General features: G+C 51.7%; 5 protein-coding genes across 5 annotated transcripts; 2 read left to right on the forward strand and 3 right to left on the reverse strand.

Annotated features, from left to right (window-relative positions):
* Positions 1–448: 448 nt before the first annotated feature.
* ASPACDRAFT_75877 (putative mRNA splicing factor RNA helicase (Prp16)) lies at positions 449–3358 on the forward strand. The gene is made up of 2 exons (XM_020204573.1): positions 449–2826; positions 2933–3358. Exons 1-2 carry the CDS (start codon positions 454–456, stop codon positions 3314–3316), a joined length of 2757 nt encoding a protein of 918 aa, XP_020059107.1. The 5' UTR covers positions 449–453; the 3' UTR covers positions 3317–3358.
* Positions 3359–3824: 466 nt separating this feature from the next.
* Positions 3825–4587, reverse strand: ASPACDRAFT_40083 (putative oligosaccharyl transferase subunit Dad1; the record flags this gene model as incomplete). Its single annotated transcript, XM_020200696.1, has 3 exons — positions 3825–3891; positions 3977–4179; positions 4288–4587. The coding sequence occupies 3 exons, from the start codon at positions 4585–4587 to the stop codon at positions 3825–3827; spliced, it is 570 nt and encodes a 189-aa protein (XP_020059108.1).
* Positions 4588–5009: 422 nt separating this feature from the next.
* ASPACDRAFT_75878 (putative C6 transcription factor) lies at positions 5010–7837 on the reverse strand. Its single transcript, XM_020204574.1, has 2 exons — positions 7133–7837; positions 5010–7056 (listed from the first exon to the last, which is right to left on the reverse strand). Exons 1-2 carry the CDS (start codon positions 7763–7765, stop codon positions 5194–5196), a joined length of 2496 nt encoding a protein of 831 aa, XP_020059109.1. The 5' UTR covers positions 7766–7837; the 3' UTR covers positions 5010–5193.
* A 608-nt stretch (positions 7838–8445) lies between these two features.
* ASPACDRAFT_75879 (putative mannosylphosphorylation protein (Mnn4)) lies at positions 8446–10325 on the reverse strand. The gene is made up of 7 exons (XM_020204575.1): positions 9901–10325; positions 9807–9816; positions 9716–9739; positions 9512–9656; positions 9142–9453; positions 8963–9090; positions 8446–8910 (listed from the first exon to the last, which is right to left on the reverse strand). Exons 1-7 carry the CDS (start codon positions 10055–10057, stop codon positions 8793–8795), a joined length of 894 nt encoding a protein of 297 aa, XP_020059110.1. The 5' UTR covers positions 10058–10325; the 3' UTR covers positions 8446–8792.
* A 3125-nt stretch (positions 10326–13450) lies between these two features.
* On the forward strand, positions 13451–16374 carry ASPACDRAFT_75883 (uncharacterized protein). The gene is made up of 3 exons (XM_020204576.1): positions 13451–14869; positions 14921–15198; positions 15257–16374. The coding sequence occupies exons 1-3, from the start codon at positions 13818–13820 to the stop codon at positions 16198–16200; spliced, it is 2274 nt and encodes a 757-aa protein (XP_020059111.1). The 5' UTR covers positions 13451–13817; the 3' UTR covers positions 16201–16374.
* Positions 16375–17199: the final 825 nt, after the last annotated feature.

Consider the following 17199-nt stretch of genomic DNA (forward strand, 5'->3'; position numbering starts at 1 on the left):
GTTCGATATCCGCGGCGGCGGCGGCGGCGGCGGACCGGGCTAGGGAACTGGAAGCCAATACTGAACCCGGGTCCACTCACGGCGCTGCCACGTGCAACTTGGAGCTCAGTAAGAATTTAAACTTGGGTTATCGTAGTGCAATCACGTATACTTAGACTGCAACTGCGATCTTGTCTTGCCCTGAAATGAGCTCTAAGTCTGCGTCATTGGGTGGTGTGTATCAATCACGTGTTTGACCTCTGTTTGCAGGGTTTGCATGGTGACACTATCGCCCATCGCCCGATAGTCCATCGGAATCCGCCTCCGAATCTATCCCAACTCATCGCCAGGAGGGCTCAAGCAAGCAGCTGTGGCCCTTCTCGCAGACATTTTCGAAAAGTCAATAACTTGCGCTGCTTACTTTGTCTCCTTTCAAAACTTCTACACCAACAATTCAAAATGGCGCCGGACGACATGCCCCCAGCCAAGAGGCTGAAAAGCTCCAACCTGCCGGGACCGTTGCGCGACGCGAAGCGCAAGGACATTGACAACTGGGAAACCAACCGAATGCTTACGTCCGGTGTCGCTCAGAGAAGGGACTTCGATGGGGACTTCATGCCCGAAGACGAAGAAGGAACTCGAGTCCATTTGCTGGTTCATGATCTCCGCCCACCGTTCCTTGATGGCCGCACGATTTTCACAAAACAGCTGGAGCCCATCTCCGCTGTCCGGGATCCGCAAAGTGACATGGCTGTCTTCAGTCGCAAGGGAAGCAAAGTCGTGCGCGAAAGGCGTCAGCAGCGGGAACGCCAGAAGCAGGCGCAGGAAGCAACAACCATGGCGGGCACGGCCCTCGGAAATCTGATGGGTGTCAAGGAGGACGAGGGGGACAGTGCGGTCGCAGTGCCCGTGGAGGAGGCATATAAGAGCGGAAACAAGTTTGCCAAACACCTGAAAAAGGACGAGGGCGGGCAGAGCTCATTCAGCAAGAGCAAGACGCTCCGCGAGCAAAGAGAGTTCCTTCCGGCGTTCGCCGTGAGAGAGGACTTGCTGCGGGTGATACGAGATAACCAGGTGGTGGTGGTGGTCGGTGAAACGGGGTCTGGTAAAACGACCCAGCTGACACAGTTTCTGCACGAAGACGGCTATTCGAAGTTTGGAATGATCGGGTGTACGCAGCCTCGTCGGGTGGCTGCTATGAGTGTTGCCAAACGAGTAAGCGAGGAGATGGAGGTGGACTTGGGAGAAGAGGTTGGCTATGCGATCCGGTTCGAAGACTGCACGAGTAGCAAGACGGTCATCAAGTATATGACTGACGGCGTCCTATTACGAGAATCGTTGGTTCAGCAGGACCTCGACAAATACTCCTGCATCATCATGGATGAGGCGCATGAGAGAGCTCTCAACACTGATGTCCTCATGGGGCTTTTGAAAAAGGTGCTGGCCCGACGCAGGGATCTTAAATTGATTGTGACATCGGCTACAATGAACGCCGAACGCTTCTCTCGATTCTACGGCGGCGCACCTGAATTCATCATCCCTGGACGGACGTTCCCCGTTGATGTTCACTTCTCGCGTACCCCATGCGAAGACTATGTGGACAGTGCGGTCAAGCAGGTCTTGGCCATTCACGTATCGCAAGGACCGGGTGATATCCTTGTCTTCATGACAGGTCAGGAGGATATCGAGGCTACCTGCGAACTGGTGGACGAACGGCTAAAGCTACTGAATGATCCCCCGAAGCTCAGCATTCTGCCCATTTACAGTCAGATGCCCGCGGAGCAGCAAGCGAAAATCTTCGAACGGGCCGAGAACGGGGTGCGCAAAGTGATTGTTGCCACAAACATCGCTGAGACCAGTTTGACGGTCGACGGAATCATGTTCGTGGTGGACTCGGGCTATTCTAAGTTGAAAGTATACAACCCTCGGATGGGTATGGATACGCTGCAGATTACACCAATCTCTCAGGCCAACGCCAACCAGCGCTCGGGGCGTGCAGGTCGGACAGGGCCCGGCAAAGCATATCGATTGTACACGGAAGTCGCCTACAAGAACGAACTCTATTTGCAGACCATCCCCGAAATTCAGCGCACCAGTCTCTCCAATACCGTCCTCCTGCTCAAGTCTCTCGGTGTCAAGGATCTCCTGGATTTTGATTTCATGGATCCTCCGCCGCAGGAGACGATCACCACATCGCTCTTCGAACTCTGGTCTTTGGGGGCGCTCGATAACCTTGGCGACCTCACCCACCTGGGTCGGCGGATGACTCCTTTCCCCATGGACCCTCCGCTCGCGAAATTGCTGATCAAAGCCTCCGAGGAGTACGGGTGTAGCGAGGAGATGCTCAGCATCGTCTCCATGCTGTCCGTTCCGAGCGTATTCTACCGCCCCAAAGAACGTCAGGAGGAATCCGACGCCGCGCGAGAGAAATTCTTTGTCCCCGAGTCGGATCACCTCACGCTCCTCCATGTCTACACGCAATGGAAGGCCAACGGCTACTCCGACGGCTGGTGTACCCGCCATTTCCTGCACGCCAAAGCCCTTCGACGCGCCCGGGAGGTCCGAGACCAGCTGCACGACATCATGACGGTGCAGAAGATGCCCCTTGTCAGCTGTGGAACCGACTGGGATGTTATCCGTAAGTGCATCTGCTCCGGATTCTACCACCAGGCCGCGCGCGTCAAGGGCATCGGCGAGTTCCTCAATCTCCGCACCAGCGTGAGCATGCAGCTGCACCCGACGAGTGCTCTGTATGGCCTGGGCTATGTGCCCGAATACGTGGTGTATCATGAGTTGATCCTCACCAGCAAGGAGTATATGTCCACCGTCACGGCTGTCGACCCACACGTAAGTTCTGATCCCCCGCCATTTCCATCCTGCCCCATCATTATTGTCCCCTCATTCTCATCGCCATCGTGATCTCAAACTGACCGTGGAAACTTCTTGTATGCAGTGGCTCGCCGAACTCGGAGGCGTCTTTTACTCAGTCAAAGAAAAGGGCTATTCTCAGCGCGAGCGCCGAGTCACCGAACAGGAGTTCAATCGGCGCATGGAGATCGAAACTCAAATGGCCGCGGATCGGGAACGGGCCGCCGCGGAAAAGCAGAGGGAGCAGGAGCGCAATGACCCCTCCCGACGCCGGCAGGAGATCGAAGTGGGCAGTTCCGTGGTCCGTCGGCCGGCTGCCACAGCCCGCCGTTTTGGAGGTGTGACTGCCTCCAGCTCTTCACGCAATGGAGTTGGAGCTGGAGGTGGCGGAGGAGCAGGGGGAGGAGGAGGAGGGGGAAGTGTGGTCAAGAAGCCCCAGGTGAAAAGAAGACCTGGAAGGGCATTTTGATTGTTGTTGTTGTATGTACAGTACATATAGAGGTATACCCCGATCTTGGTAAAGAGTTATGAGCATGAACATGAACATACTTCAATTGAGAGTCCAACGGAGACCGTGCACCTGTTTGCCGGGCTCTTGCATGAAGTTGCGCCGACAGGACATTAATTACGGATGTAGATTTCACGGAAACTCGAGTACTATCACGACTGGGAATCAGGTACCTCTCGAGGATGAGACTACATCGCCTCTTGTTCTTTTCCTTCAACTAACTTTTCAACCAGAAGGATCAGACCAGACCAGACCAGACCAGACAGATCAGAGTTACAGCATCAAATCCACCAGGGATCTTCTTCAAATCGCAACCTTGAACCTTCACTTCGCGCCCAGTCCAGCCCCAGTTATCTTAACCCTCTGACTAGTCCTGATCCCACTCACCGGAATCCGTCCGACCCAGACCCAACCTCCCACCCCCGATCCCACTACCTTCACGCCCTCGAAATCCAACCCGGGCATCCGCTCAGTTGATAAAGTTGATACAGAAGAAATGCAAGATCAAACTCCCGAAGATATAATCCGCGAACGCCCTAATTCCCCAAGCAGTCAGCTCAGTCCAGCTCCCCTCCCACACCCAAACCCAATCACAACCCCTGAAAAGAAAGAAAAACTCACCTCTCATGCGAAATCCCATCCCCCCCAGTCTCACTCCCCAACGCGGCAGCGGTAGCAGCAGCAGCTTTCCCCTTCGCGCCCTTCCCACCAGACGCGACCGCCGCAGCCGAAGTCGAAGAAGAGGAAGTTTGCATGCGCAAACTAGCGGTAAGCACGAACTGGCCCACCGCCGCCGAGAAGCCGCTCAGGAAGGCGTTGAAGGGCTATGTTTGGGAGGGAAACAGTTAGCCATATGGTTTCCATCCCACAAGAAGGGCCTTCCCCTGACTCGAATACCCAGTAACGCAATGAAAGAAATGCTGGGAACTCACGTAATTGCCGGCCAGAACACAGTAGAGGAATTGCACGCCGCCGACCAGGACCAAAAAGCCCATGAAGGCGTCGAGCAGGAGCGTGCGCTGCGGGGTGGTGGCGAGGTATTGCTGCCACACGGTGTGGGCGATGTCGAGGACGGAGGAGTTGGTGGTTAGGGTCTTGGGACCGGAGGAGAGGGAGGAGGAGGAGGAGGAGGCAGGAGTAGCAGCAGCGGTGGTGGTTGAGGATGAAGGTATAGTTGGAGGTGAGGGTGCGGGGACGGGGCCGGCGGCGGCGGCGGTGCGTTTGGCAGGCATGGTTTTTTTAGAGGTTGGATTGCCTGGGTCTCGTCTCGGTTTGGGAGTCAATTGGTGTGAAAGATCGTGAGAAAGAGGAAGACTGACAGGGTGAGAGAGCGTCTGGATTTCGGCTGAGTCGGTGTTGTACCTCGGGGATTCATTACGCAAGCTGTCCGTTACGCGGTGTCACGTGATATGTGCTGTTATCGGCCGGGGCTTATCTACTAGTAGTTACACGAAGTTCTGTTTGCTGATCGCTGATATGTGCAAGTCTGGGGTGTTCTACTATGATACAGTACATGGTTGTAGCAGATCTGATATGGTAGTCACCGTAGCCAAGTCGCATACAACCTCAAGAAAATATCCTGGTAGCATTCAGACTTATTATACACATAGTCATCATATTATATTCATCGATTCACTGTGATTAAGATTGGAGAGGGGTATTTCTGCATCGTGAAGAGGGGAGTTTTGCATGAGAATAATTGAGAAGGTTCGCCAGTCATACCACAACACTGAGCCCGCTCAAGCGAAGGGCGAAAGGCCTCTTAGGGTCACGGCTGGATTAGAGGGTATATAAAGCACACTTCAGGTGCATGGTGCGCTTCCTGCCGCACAGGCACATCAGGCAAGCCAGTCCGAAATATTCGCAAAAGGGTTTTCGGTGTTGGCTTCTTGTAAATCCATCTGGAAGTCGTGCATGACCCTATCCCACTCATCCCAATTGAGCTGAGGGTCCGGCTTGTTCTCGTTCTGCTGCATGGGCACTGGTCCGGCGAATGAGTTCATCGATGCGTCCCCAGGAGTTGTAGTTGGCTGCTCAATGGCTGCCGCCATAGCTGCCGCTTGAGGAGACAACCAGTCAACACCGGGGAACAAATTGACGATTGCGTCCATCGGCCCCTTTCGAAGATCGATATCAAGTCCGCTTGTATTAGACAACGTACCGCCCTCTGGCATGGCAGATGATATTTGGGTTTCTCGTTGCGCAAGAGGCTGGGGTAATATGGGAGGGGCTTGCAAAATCGAGGGTCCAGTGCCACCAGTGAATGGCACAGACTGAAAAGAGCCGACATTAAGACCCAGCTGAGTTCGCATCTCTTCTTGCTTGGCTCTATGGGCGGCCGCGCGCTTCATGAGCTTTGACAGCGGTCGCCAGAGCATGCCCTTCCGTTGTTTGCTGTTGCGTACCCAATCTCGGTAAAGATTGCTTACAGCCTCCCAAGCACGGTCGGTCAGAGGGCTCAACGGGCGTACACAGAGCTCTGATAAGACAAATGCGATGGCATGCCATTGCATGTTCGTGGCAAAGAGCCAGCTCCACTTAAATGTGTTCTTGTCGGCCCCAAGTAGGCGCGCGAATTCGGCAACCTCCACAGAAGTTGCGAACAAGCTCTCTCGGTTTGCATTCGTCAGAGCAACGTCACGATCAGGGCGAGTCATGGGATGGTGAATCACAAGCCATAGTTTCGTGAGAATGAGCCGAGCGACTGTAGCGCAAACCCATTGAATTGGCACGTTCATGTCACAATGCTTGATGTATCGTTCCTCGATGCGGGCATTGATGGCTTTGATCAGGTTTCCGCAGTTATCCGCGGACACTGGTCGAGTACCTGGAGTGAAGTGGCCATTAGGGCAGACATAGCTCACCCGCCGAAGGGCTACTGTGATATCGCAGCGGATCAGACAGAAGGTCACCTCGGTAAAGCCAATTCTCTCCGGGGGCGGCTCTTGCATGTCCGGCGTAATGTCATCATCATTGACGTTCAGTGGAAGCCGAGTATCATAAAGCCGTTCGTGGATCTGCGCATCAGTGCCATGGTCTTCGGACGACCGAATGTCCAACAAACAGATATGCCACCACAGTCTTCGGCGCATTTCCGTATCAAAGGGCTTTAATCCGAACTTCGTCCCATCCCGGTGAAGACCAAGACCTTGCGCGAGGCGAAGAACGAGAGCCGTCATAGACCACACGAACTTAGTATCATCCTCACGACGGATACCAATGAGAAAAATGACAGCGGCTTGCAGTAACATCAAGTTCTGCGTGTTTAAGAAATTGGCCTTCGCCAAAGCTTGCTCGACCGCAAATCGATAACGTTTCACAGCAGTATCACGGTCCTCATCTAACTGGATGACACACTGCTCATGAGACAGGCTGATGACCGCCACTAAGCACATCGCCAGGAATAGTGCTTCCTGGTTTTTATCTAAGCTGCCCGGGTCCTGGGCTGCGATCGTAAAAAGCTGTTTGGCTGTAGGTTTATGCACGACGGGGACCAGCGGCGCCACATTCTCGTAGTACAAATTCCAGAGCACCGGGATCTTCGACGATGGTGGCAGGAAGCCGCGAAGGGAATGGGAAAGCGAGTAAAATCCGAATAGGAAGCCGTCATGGTTGGCGGAGTGAGTAGTCGACGACTCTGGAGAGGGGTAATCCTCGTCCTCCGACGCTGATGGGTCGAGGATATCCTGAAGCTCTTCGATCTACTCGTATCCCTCTGTCAATACCCGAAGGGTGCCTCATCATAAACAACATGGAAGAAGCAAGAAATCGGCTCACCTCATCACCGAGACTGGCCCAGAACCGATTGCTCACATAACGACTCCGGCCTTCATCGATAACCAGCCGTCCAAATTCATGCTCCATGTTTCGCGTGGGCATAGGCCTGCGGGGGTCCACATTAGCAGCATTCAGCATCAGCGGACACCCGTCGCCATCGCCGGGGCCTGCTGGAGGCGCCGGCGGACCCTGTGTGCTCACGTTCTCACTGCGCGATTGGCGTGGGGAAGGCGTATCCGATAGCGACGCTGTTCGTTTCTCGTTCAAATGCTCGATGACACCCTCCAGGCGCCTGAGTCGAGACAGAAGCTCCGCATCTTGTGGCCGCTTCGATTTGCGGGGCGCCCTTCCAGGTGGGGGGAAAATACACTCGATCCCCGCCTTGACACAATTCGAGCACGGCGATCGCTTGTTGCAGCGGACTTTCCTCCGACGGCAGGTAACACAGCTGCGTATGCTATGCAGCTCGTGCGAGGAATGGGGGTCGGTGTGATGGTCAACAACGATCGCAGCCTGGCCATGACTGAGACTCTCCGAATCTTGTCGGGAGTGCGTCGCAGATAAGGCTGGCGAGGTCACAGTGGGTACAGGCGGGCGTTGTTGTGCTGGAAGTGGTGGACTATGGAAGGACATGACAGTATAGGTGGAGCATGCCACATCGTCAACAGCGACAGCGGCAGCGGCAGTTCAAGGGAATTTTGCGCTGAGATGAAGTGGGATAAAGAAAATTATTGATCAGACCAAAGGAGGTGAATCGGTCCGGATTACTGTATTATTATGATCGGGGGCCAAGCTCACTAACTAATTAATACTGCCCGTGCCTCAGTCATCGACTCATAGTGGGGAGGGGAAGACAGTCGATTCAGGTCTCTGACAACGCCATTGGCCAGGAACGGTAGCTCCTCACGTAATCGTAAAGGAAAAGACGAACACGTGCATCTGACATTGTGTCAATGAATATAAGTTAAATCAGTCCGTGACTAATAGTAGCTGGGTACAGGCTAACTGGCGTGGGGTCATTTCTATTGTTCGCAAAGGAAAGATGGTTTCTTCTATCAGCGGGGAACCATCGTGCGATATTATACAATGGCTATATCATGGAGTACGTATAGGTATTGATTAGCCCCTGACGTTCAAGTTCACCGACGGGATAGTTTTACCTATAGCCTCGCATACGTAACACATCTCAAACGTAGTCCTTGCAATGACCGTGGATCTGAGACTTCGTGCAAAGGTCAGGCACTTCAGTAGCCTTCCTGCTGCTTCCCTTGTGATTTGTGCATCAACCGTGGTTCACTACATGGGCCAATGTCGCGGACAATACTAGATTATATATTTGATATATTCACAAAAGTCTCCGTAGACTTAACTGTTCAGTAGCCCCGACTCCGGGAAGCCAGGTCACAAAACTCTAGATTTGGGACAGAGAAAGTCTGAAATGACCCCAATGAATAGAACAGAAGGCCGAAGAAGCATAATAGACCCAACGCCGAATGTATCCAACGTGCGAATAAATGGTATGCGTTCCGAAGGATAACGCCATATATATGCAAACAAGTGACGACTATATAAAAAGAATTGAACCCGGTCAGATCGTAACTGTCATAATCAGGCCCAGATGCATCAATGAGCCTTGAACTTTTAAAACAGTCCTCGAGTTTCATCGAAACAAAGGCCCGAGCGGCGTGGTTCGGACGGGTACGTCGACTGGCTGGCGGCGCCAAAACTGCCGTTTCCTTTGTTTATCCCACACTTCTGTGACATCGTTGAAATGGTGCCTGAATTCGAGGTTTAGTTGGAGGGCCTATTGACAAAGGCATGACAACTTACCCTTGGAAGGTGGTAGCGGTCATAGATTTCGAGCCATATTCCTTCTTGAGAAGTCGGACATATTCAAACGGAATTTTGACAGGAACATCCTCGAAGTAACTATTCCGTAACGGGAAAATTTCGGTCTCCTGTAAACTGGTTAGCTGTCATGTTGTGTCGGTGGTTTGCGCGCCATTTACATCAAAGCGATGGCCATCTTTGCACATCAGAGCACCGGGGTCACCGCGTTCTCGTCTGTCGTCATCTTTGCGCACGGCGGTGATGTCGATGAACAATCCGGAGGAAGTGTCAATCCAACGCGCATCAATGACATTCAACTTATCGTCGGTAGACCGGATGACGTAGTTAGGATTTATCTCGAGCAAATAAGTTCGCCCGCCCTCGACCCCTGGAATTTCAAAATGGTGTTCCGTCATGTTGTAATAATCGGCAAGGAAGTGAATTGTGGGTTCAGATATTTGGACATCAAGGTCATTGTCCCAAGGGAAGATCTGATCAGCTGTCAGCGGGAGGCACAACGCAGCGACTATGGGAGTCGGTAACAACAACCTTCTGATTCCACCACCATGCCAGAAGAGTACCATGCATGATCCATGTCTCGGCACCAAGGTCTGCCATTGTTGACAGGTAGGTTCGGATGAGTTCCGACAGGTGCGGAGTAGTCTCTTCCTCCGAGAGAGGCTTATCGGCAAAGCTGCGACCAAGGACCAAGTTAGCACATGCTACATCCAACGGGTCAATTCTAACACCTACCGGCCGTCATAATGGTAGTGAAAGCTAGCCAGTGTACATGTCAGCTCAATTCAAAAAGCACCTCAAGCATAAAATCGAGATAGTGACCTACTCTGATTCCTCTGGAAAAGAGTCAGCATGCACCTCAGCTAATTACGGGAAGCCTGCGAATCGGCGCGATTCGATATGACGGGACCAAAACTTACTGAAATATTTTGGACCTGGTTCTCCCCCTTTTCCAGAGTATTCCTTGGCCACAGTAGGCCTCACGCTCATGAAATCAACATCGACAGCGGATGACCCCACGACAGCCAGTGATAACCCATAAAGTCCGGCGAGTAACCGGGGCGTCGAAAACCACATAGTGCGGCACGTCTAAATGTGAGCGTATATGAATATATATATTTAAAGAATATATATATATATATGTAGAAATGGTTCAATCAAGTTCGATTCAAGAAGGCGACTGCATGCTCTGACCCTATGTTGCACAAGCCCGGAGATAAGGACGTGGGACTGGGGGGGAGACTGGTGATGATACGGTATGGGCGGGATCGCAGTGCCGATGTCACTTCTAGGGATGAGCGCGGCGACCAAGAGAGAAATGCTTTCAGGAGGATGACAAGGCCAGGCAGCCAGACAGGGGATGCAGTTCGAATGGAATGATATGTCAGAAGGGAAGTCGAGTTGTGAAAGAGCATAGGAAGAGAAAAAGAACAGGACGTTGAAAGGGCAAGGATCACAACCAAATAATAATGGATAATAATACAAGGTCGGAGACGACGACAGAGAATGAGCAGATCCACAATGCCCGGGATCGGCAGGGAATATGCGTACAAGAATAGTAAAGACCGTAAGAGAAGGACGAGGGGGTCGCGTGCGCAATTACCAACTTACCCAAATTTCCTGACTGTCGTTACCGTTCCATCCGATTATTTAACTAACCAACTAACTAAAGATGGTGGCGACGGGCAAGAACCGGGCGGGCGGCAGCAGTACACCACAGAAGAGTAACAGGCACCAGACGGCGCAGACGCAACAGACAGCCTTGCCAGCCTTGGCGATGGGGGATGGAATTACCGCGCCGATCCGGCTCACTTTTTTACTTTTCACAGTTATTTTTCTTCCATTCCTTGCTCGGGGAGGGTTTCGAGGTCAGCGAAAAACAACGACAAAAGCGATTGTTCCTTTTCTCGAAGTGCAGACACAGCATACAGACGTGGGGTATGTATTGTACGTTTGTACGTCTCTTCCAATTTATCTCATATCACCGTGCTACGTACGACGCCCGTGCTGGAGGAACCATGGCGTCAGCAGGCGGTGGTCGTCACCAATAGCAGGGCAACAAGCAACACCGCCTAGCCATTCCTTTGGCTTTTTTCAATAGCGGCTGGGGGGCTCGGTCTCGGTATCTCAACCCAGAAGATTGGGGCCGCGTCATAGTCTAAGCCCGACATTTTCGTTGACCAAATTTCTTCACCTCTCAACCACCACTATTTCCCCCTCCTCAATCGCGCGTGACAACTGGCCTCTTTCGCCGGAAACAAACACGGGATCGAAAGATAGGGGTCTCTGATCGGGAGTTGGGGATTGACAGCTGTTGCCTTTTACTTCATCACAAGTCAGGACCTGATTCATGGATTCTCCACGCTGCTGCCGCTGCTGCTCTGGAAATGCAAAAAATCTTTCCGGGATCCAAGTGGGGGATTTCCCCACATGACGAAGGGGAACCCGTGTTGTCAGTCAGTCAGTCAGTCTTCTCCAAGCCTACATAGTACAGCAACATCTGCACTATGCTTGCGGTTGGTTTGAGGGTCTGGCCGACAGACATGATCTGGTTCTTTGCAGACTAGTCTCCGATTCAGATGTGCTTAGACCTCCACAATTGTTGCTCATCTCGTCTCATTCAGAAATGTCGGACATGTCAAAGGACTATCCTCCGATGGTCCGCTGAAGATTCGCTCCAGATGCTACTCCGTAAAGCTTGATGACTGGCCTAATCACAGTGTTTGCGTTCCTCGATCCTGCCAGGCATCTTCCCCTCGCATGAGCACGCGCAGCCCAACGCCCTAACTTGAGAAGGCCAGGTAGTCATTATTTCTGCGACACCGAAATGCGGTGATCCACGTAAGCTTTGAGTTGTGGAGTCGAAGAGTAGCTACAACCGTTTAAACGTAGACAATTGCCAGTACCTCCAGCTTTGACATTTTGGGAGATCGGTCCTGGATCGCAAGCCCCGGATATATCTTGGCAAGCCCCCAAATGCTTGTATAGAGCCCATGACAGCCATCCAATCTGCCAGGTATCGAGTGTACTGTACAGTACCTCGTACCGCCGACTTGTTATCGTAGCGCCGCTCTTGGCGTCCTTCCATACAGGATACACAAAAGCATCCTTGCGCGGACATGGGCTCATACAACATTGGCAGTCGTCACATTGCGTACACCGATTCCACTAATCTCTATCTCTCTTTTCGAGTTCGTTTTTTCGAGTTCGTTTGGTCTTAAAGTGGTTTGCTCTGGAGAAGAACTTCAAGTGCTGTACATATCCTGGTTTGGATGCGACCATCAGCACAACTCCATCATCATAGTATCATAATCCAGATCCATAACTCTGAGCTATGGAGTGGTCGAGGTCCTGTGGCAAGTACATTACTCCATGCTACCTGAAGTAAGACTAATCAATATTACCAGGTACAGTACATAGTCTTGCAGAAGAACTTGTATTCTAGAAGGTAGATGAATGCACAACCAGGATTGCCAGTTGAATTACTTCATATTTTCTACTCGACTCTTCATAGTTCATCTAGGTCGACCGCACGGCTTCAAGTTACCTTATCTGCTTCCTAGGGAGGTAACGAGGAAAAGCCTCAGGGTCGGCGGATTAATTGCCCGTGGGCAGCAGGGAGTGCAAGGACTGGAAGGACTGGACCTTTTTCTGAGGGTCCGAATTTAGTAGCACGGATAAAAACGACGGTGATTCGTCAAGTTTGACATTCTATCAACTATAGTTGGATTATGTTCTTAGCCCCCTCCAATGAGAACTCCTTGCTCAGTTTCTCTTTAGTCTACACTTGCTGTGTGATTTTTAGAGGGGTAATCGTTTCGATACTAGGTAACCTTGAAGTTGCTTCCAACAATTGTCTTCCCCTGATTGACCTACTCATTGCTTGTACGGTTTACGATATCATGCTTCCAACGTAAATAGCATCTGAACTACCTCGAGTATCATTGCTGCTTTTCATTGAAGATAGCCTATCAAACCCAGGTCTCTCATAATAACTTGACTCTATTAAGAGCATGTATACAGTGCCCACTGCTTAGTGCTCCCCGGGTGTTTCTTGATCTAGACTAGTTGATCTTGTCTCTCCACTTCCGCCTTTCCAGTCATCCAAACAGACAACTTGACTAAAACGACTGCACTAACCTGCACAGAGGATTCGCCAAGTCTCCTCAGAGGGAAAGACACTGGTTATCAGCCTTCATGGTTTGATCAAGAAGGCCAGGGGATTTCTTGTGTCCCCCCCCCCTCTCTCTCCACTCCCACCCACCCCCCAGTAGAGTAGCTACTAGACTAGCTGGAGGCTGGAGCCTCACATGACTGAGGCTTGAATTCGAGTCCCACTGTTCCAGCTGCACTCTTCAGCTGCATATCAGTGACCCTGGGAAACACCTTAATCACTGTCTGGGGTACATGGCGGTTTGTGCAGAAATCCTTATCGCTAGGCATCCAATTGGATGTCCTCCATGAATAAACGTGCGCTCTAGGTATGTGATTGCTGATTCTGACTAGCATCGCTTGATTGCAGTAGTCCAGCCTGGGCTTTGCGACTGACTTGTCTAGGTGTCTTTTGATCCCATTTCCATCATTGTGATTCACGGCACCGATAATGGAGACCTTGACACCACTCCTCCATACCTGTGCCTAAAGCCTTCCCAATTGATCAGTTTGACACGACCTCTTTGAGAAGAATGAGGCCCATTGCGAACACCTGCTAAGAGATTTATCGAGTGCCGCTCTAGAAATTACCTCACCCTCGGATCCCTGTTTTTCTAGGCTACTGTCGATCGCCTCTAATCTAGATATCCTGCAGCACGATAAGAGCAAACGTGGGGGCTAAAAGATGTCGACTACACCTAATATTCTCCCGGGCGACTCAAACCTCGCGCTTCAACCAGCCGCGACCCCGCAATTGAACCGCTCCTGTGAATCTTGTCGCGGCCTGAAAGTCCGATGCTTACCCGATGCCTCAACTCCCAATCAATGTCAACGATGCGCGAAAGCAAACAGAACCTGCGTCTTTGTAGCACCCCAGAGGCGGCGGCCGCGTAAGCGAACCGATTCCCGGGTAGCCCAGTTGGAAAAGGAGATGCGACAGATGCGATCACTCCTCAAAGATAGGCTGCGAGTTGATGAAAGCAGTGCAGAGAGTGCGAGCAGTGAAAGGGAGGACTCCCGGGAGCCTGAATTGGCCGCTGAACCCAGCGAGGCCATCTCCACTATCGCAGAGGACCATAGCAGCGGGGCAGATTCGGCTCGACCCATGGACTTCTCACCCAGCTTCCCATCAACGTCTCCATATCCAAATACCTATGATGGTGGTCCTGTGAATGCCCCCATCACCAATCCAGCGCCAGCCCCCTACTCATACGATGCAACGCCGAGGGAGGATGTCATCGATCGAGGCGTATTATCTCTCGAGTATGCGAATGAGTTGGTCGCCTTCTATGTGACCGAACTCACGGCCTTTGCGCCGATAGTGGTGTTGCCCCCGCATACGACTGCCACTCAACTGCGCAATTCAGCGCCGGTATTATTCCTGTCCGTTGTCGCTGCAGCGAGCGTTGCTCTGGATGGCCAGTTGGCTGCCATTCTGAACCGGGAGATCATCCGAGTGTATGCGGAGCGATTCTTCATCAATGGAGATAAATCTTTGGAGTTGGTGCAGGCATTGCTAATCATGATCGTCTTCTATCACCCGCCCGACTCGCCTCTGAAGCTGCAGTTTTATCAGTACACGCACATTGCTGCTACAATGGCGTTGGAGATTGGATTGGCCTCAAAGCGTCGCGTAGACCGAACCAACGATCGCAGAGCAAGCAAAAGGGCCACTTATGACGAGCAAATGGCGGAACAGGCTAGGACGATACTGTACTGCTATCATCTGACATCTATGTAAGGCAAGTGTTCGTGCAAACAGATGCAGTTTTGCTAACCGATATACAGCGTTGCGATGAAAACGCGCCGACCGAATTTGCTCTTATTCAATGACTGGATGGCTGAGTGCGTGAAGCACTTGGAGCGATCACCAAATGCAGTAGATAGGCATATGGCAACCTGGTTCGATCTTCAGCGAATAGTGGATGAGTCGATGGCCTCCTTCGGTCTCGACGATACCAGTTCAACCGCGCCACTGACAGAGTCGCGCCTTCAGGCCGTTCTGAGGTGGTTTGACAACCGTATGCTATCGTGGCGTAAAGAGCTCCCGCTTGATATGCTCACAGGTAAGTCTGTCGTGCGGCGAACCCTGACGGGAAGTTAGTGGTAGCTGATAGTGATCAGTGCCCATGACTTTTGAATATCATTACACCAATCTCGCGATCTATGAACTGGCCGTCGGCGAAGGTTATCGTGATCCAGATGCAATCAAACAACAATACTATACTCTTCCCTCCCCGGAGGGTCAGGTGAAATCGGCTGGCTCACAGCTCAGCGCTGTCCGCGTAGACATCACGATAAAATGGATGAATGCCGCCCATGAGATGCTGGACTTCTTCCTCAGCTGTGACACCGAGATGTTGCGCAAGATCCCGAATCTGATCTATACCCGGGTTGGGACGGCGATGATGTCTCTCCTGAAGATATACTTCTCAGTCAGCGCAGGTGCCCTTGGAGAGTTCATCACAGCAGAAACTGTCAAGGTCGACAAGTATCTAGATGCAATGACGCAGAAACTGGCAGAGGCTAGCGGTGGCCAGAAGTACAAAATCCCGAGTCGATGGTATTACGTGGTTGCGGTCAAGGCTCGAAATTGGTATGACCGCTTGCAGCATCAAAACATGCAGAAAGCAGTCGGACTCGGCCCAACAATCAATGCAGGAGCATCAATGTCCCACTCGAATGTCCCGAGCCAAAATCAATCGCCATTTGAACTTCCTCACCAACCGGTGCCGCTCGGGAATTTTCTGCCAATCGCGCCTTTTCATCCGATCGCTGGAGGTTATGGCGTACCGGCACCTGTTGGGGATTCGATGTGGTCGCCAGACCAAGGTGGCTTCCGGAATGTGGCTAATGTTAGCCAATTTGCAAGCTACCAAACACCCAACCCCGTGATGTCCCCTCGTTATGTGTATGAAATGCAGCAGCAGCAGCAGCAGCAGCAACAGCGGACTCCATCAAATAGTAGTCTGCAGGGTAACCCGTCACCTCCCAAGACAGGCATGGAGCTGGACGACTGGCTTCCGGACGGGAGCGTATTTGCGTTACCCACTTTGCCTGGCTTTTAAGGGCCCTTGTCCACCACAGATGCGGTCTATAGATGCATAGATGCATAGATACATATTCGATAAAAGTTCCATTTGTGCCATTGCAATGGCTAAAAATTCCGTCGAAGGTGAATCGAAGTAATTGAGGAGCAATCAGTGACAGGCCGGGAGCAAACAGCCGTCAGTCCCCAGGAGAAAGATAAACCCAAGTTGTCCGAAGGCAGAAAAGAAATTAGCATCCCACCTGAAAAGCAGTTCCCCGCTCACTATTGACGCTTATAAAGTAGGGATTATGGAAGCTTGTCATCGGACATCGGCCGACATGGAACTTCCGACGATCCGAAAAGCGGGATAATTACTATCCAGAAAGTCACCGAGGCTTTGGCAATGCCTTCCTCACCTAGTAACTCATAGGTCTCTGTTTCCTTTTGCTTAAGGGCAGCAAGAAAAACAAGCGTGGGGTTACATGTCTAGAGCGCCGGAATGATCGGAGAGCGCTGACTCAGTAGTGGAGATGCTCTTCCCCTCACGTTACTCGAGAAAAAACGTGCACTTTTTCATTCGACAAACCTGAGAATGGGAGCATTAGGCATTGAGCTCAGTGGCGTACCTTATCTCGCTGGGCCTTGTGTGTACCTACCACACATAAGCGAGTTCTTACCCTGGTCATTTTGATGGACGGTCAAATGCCAACAGTAAGTAGGTAGCTAGTTAGTGTCACTTATTCTATGGTACAGCACCTATTTACTTTCTATATGCCTTCAAGATGCGGTTGACATGGAATGACCTGCGCACTTTGCGTGACACAAGCACGCTCACTGTGCTGGTGCCCGTAAGGCTATAAGATGCCTGCCATGCCTATGCAAGTGCATATCGAGACCGGTTTGGATATTGAGCGAGGTACCGAAATCCGTACCTGGTCGGGAGAATTGCAGCCAAATACGCCAAGAGATCTCGAATCTATCGTTAAGCTTTGTGTCATACAACTGATGAATGACACATAATTCAGCGTCTGAGATA

This window comes from Aspergillus aculeatus (genome assembly GCF_001890905.1).
Source record: "Aspergillus aculeatus ATCC 16872 unplaced genomic scaffold ASPACscaffold_3, whole genome shotgun sequence".
NCBI classification, from domain to species: domain Eukaryota; kingdom Fungi; phylum Ascomycota; class Eurotiomycetes; order Eurotiales; family Aspergillaceae; genus Aspergillus; species Aspergillus aculeatus.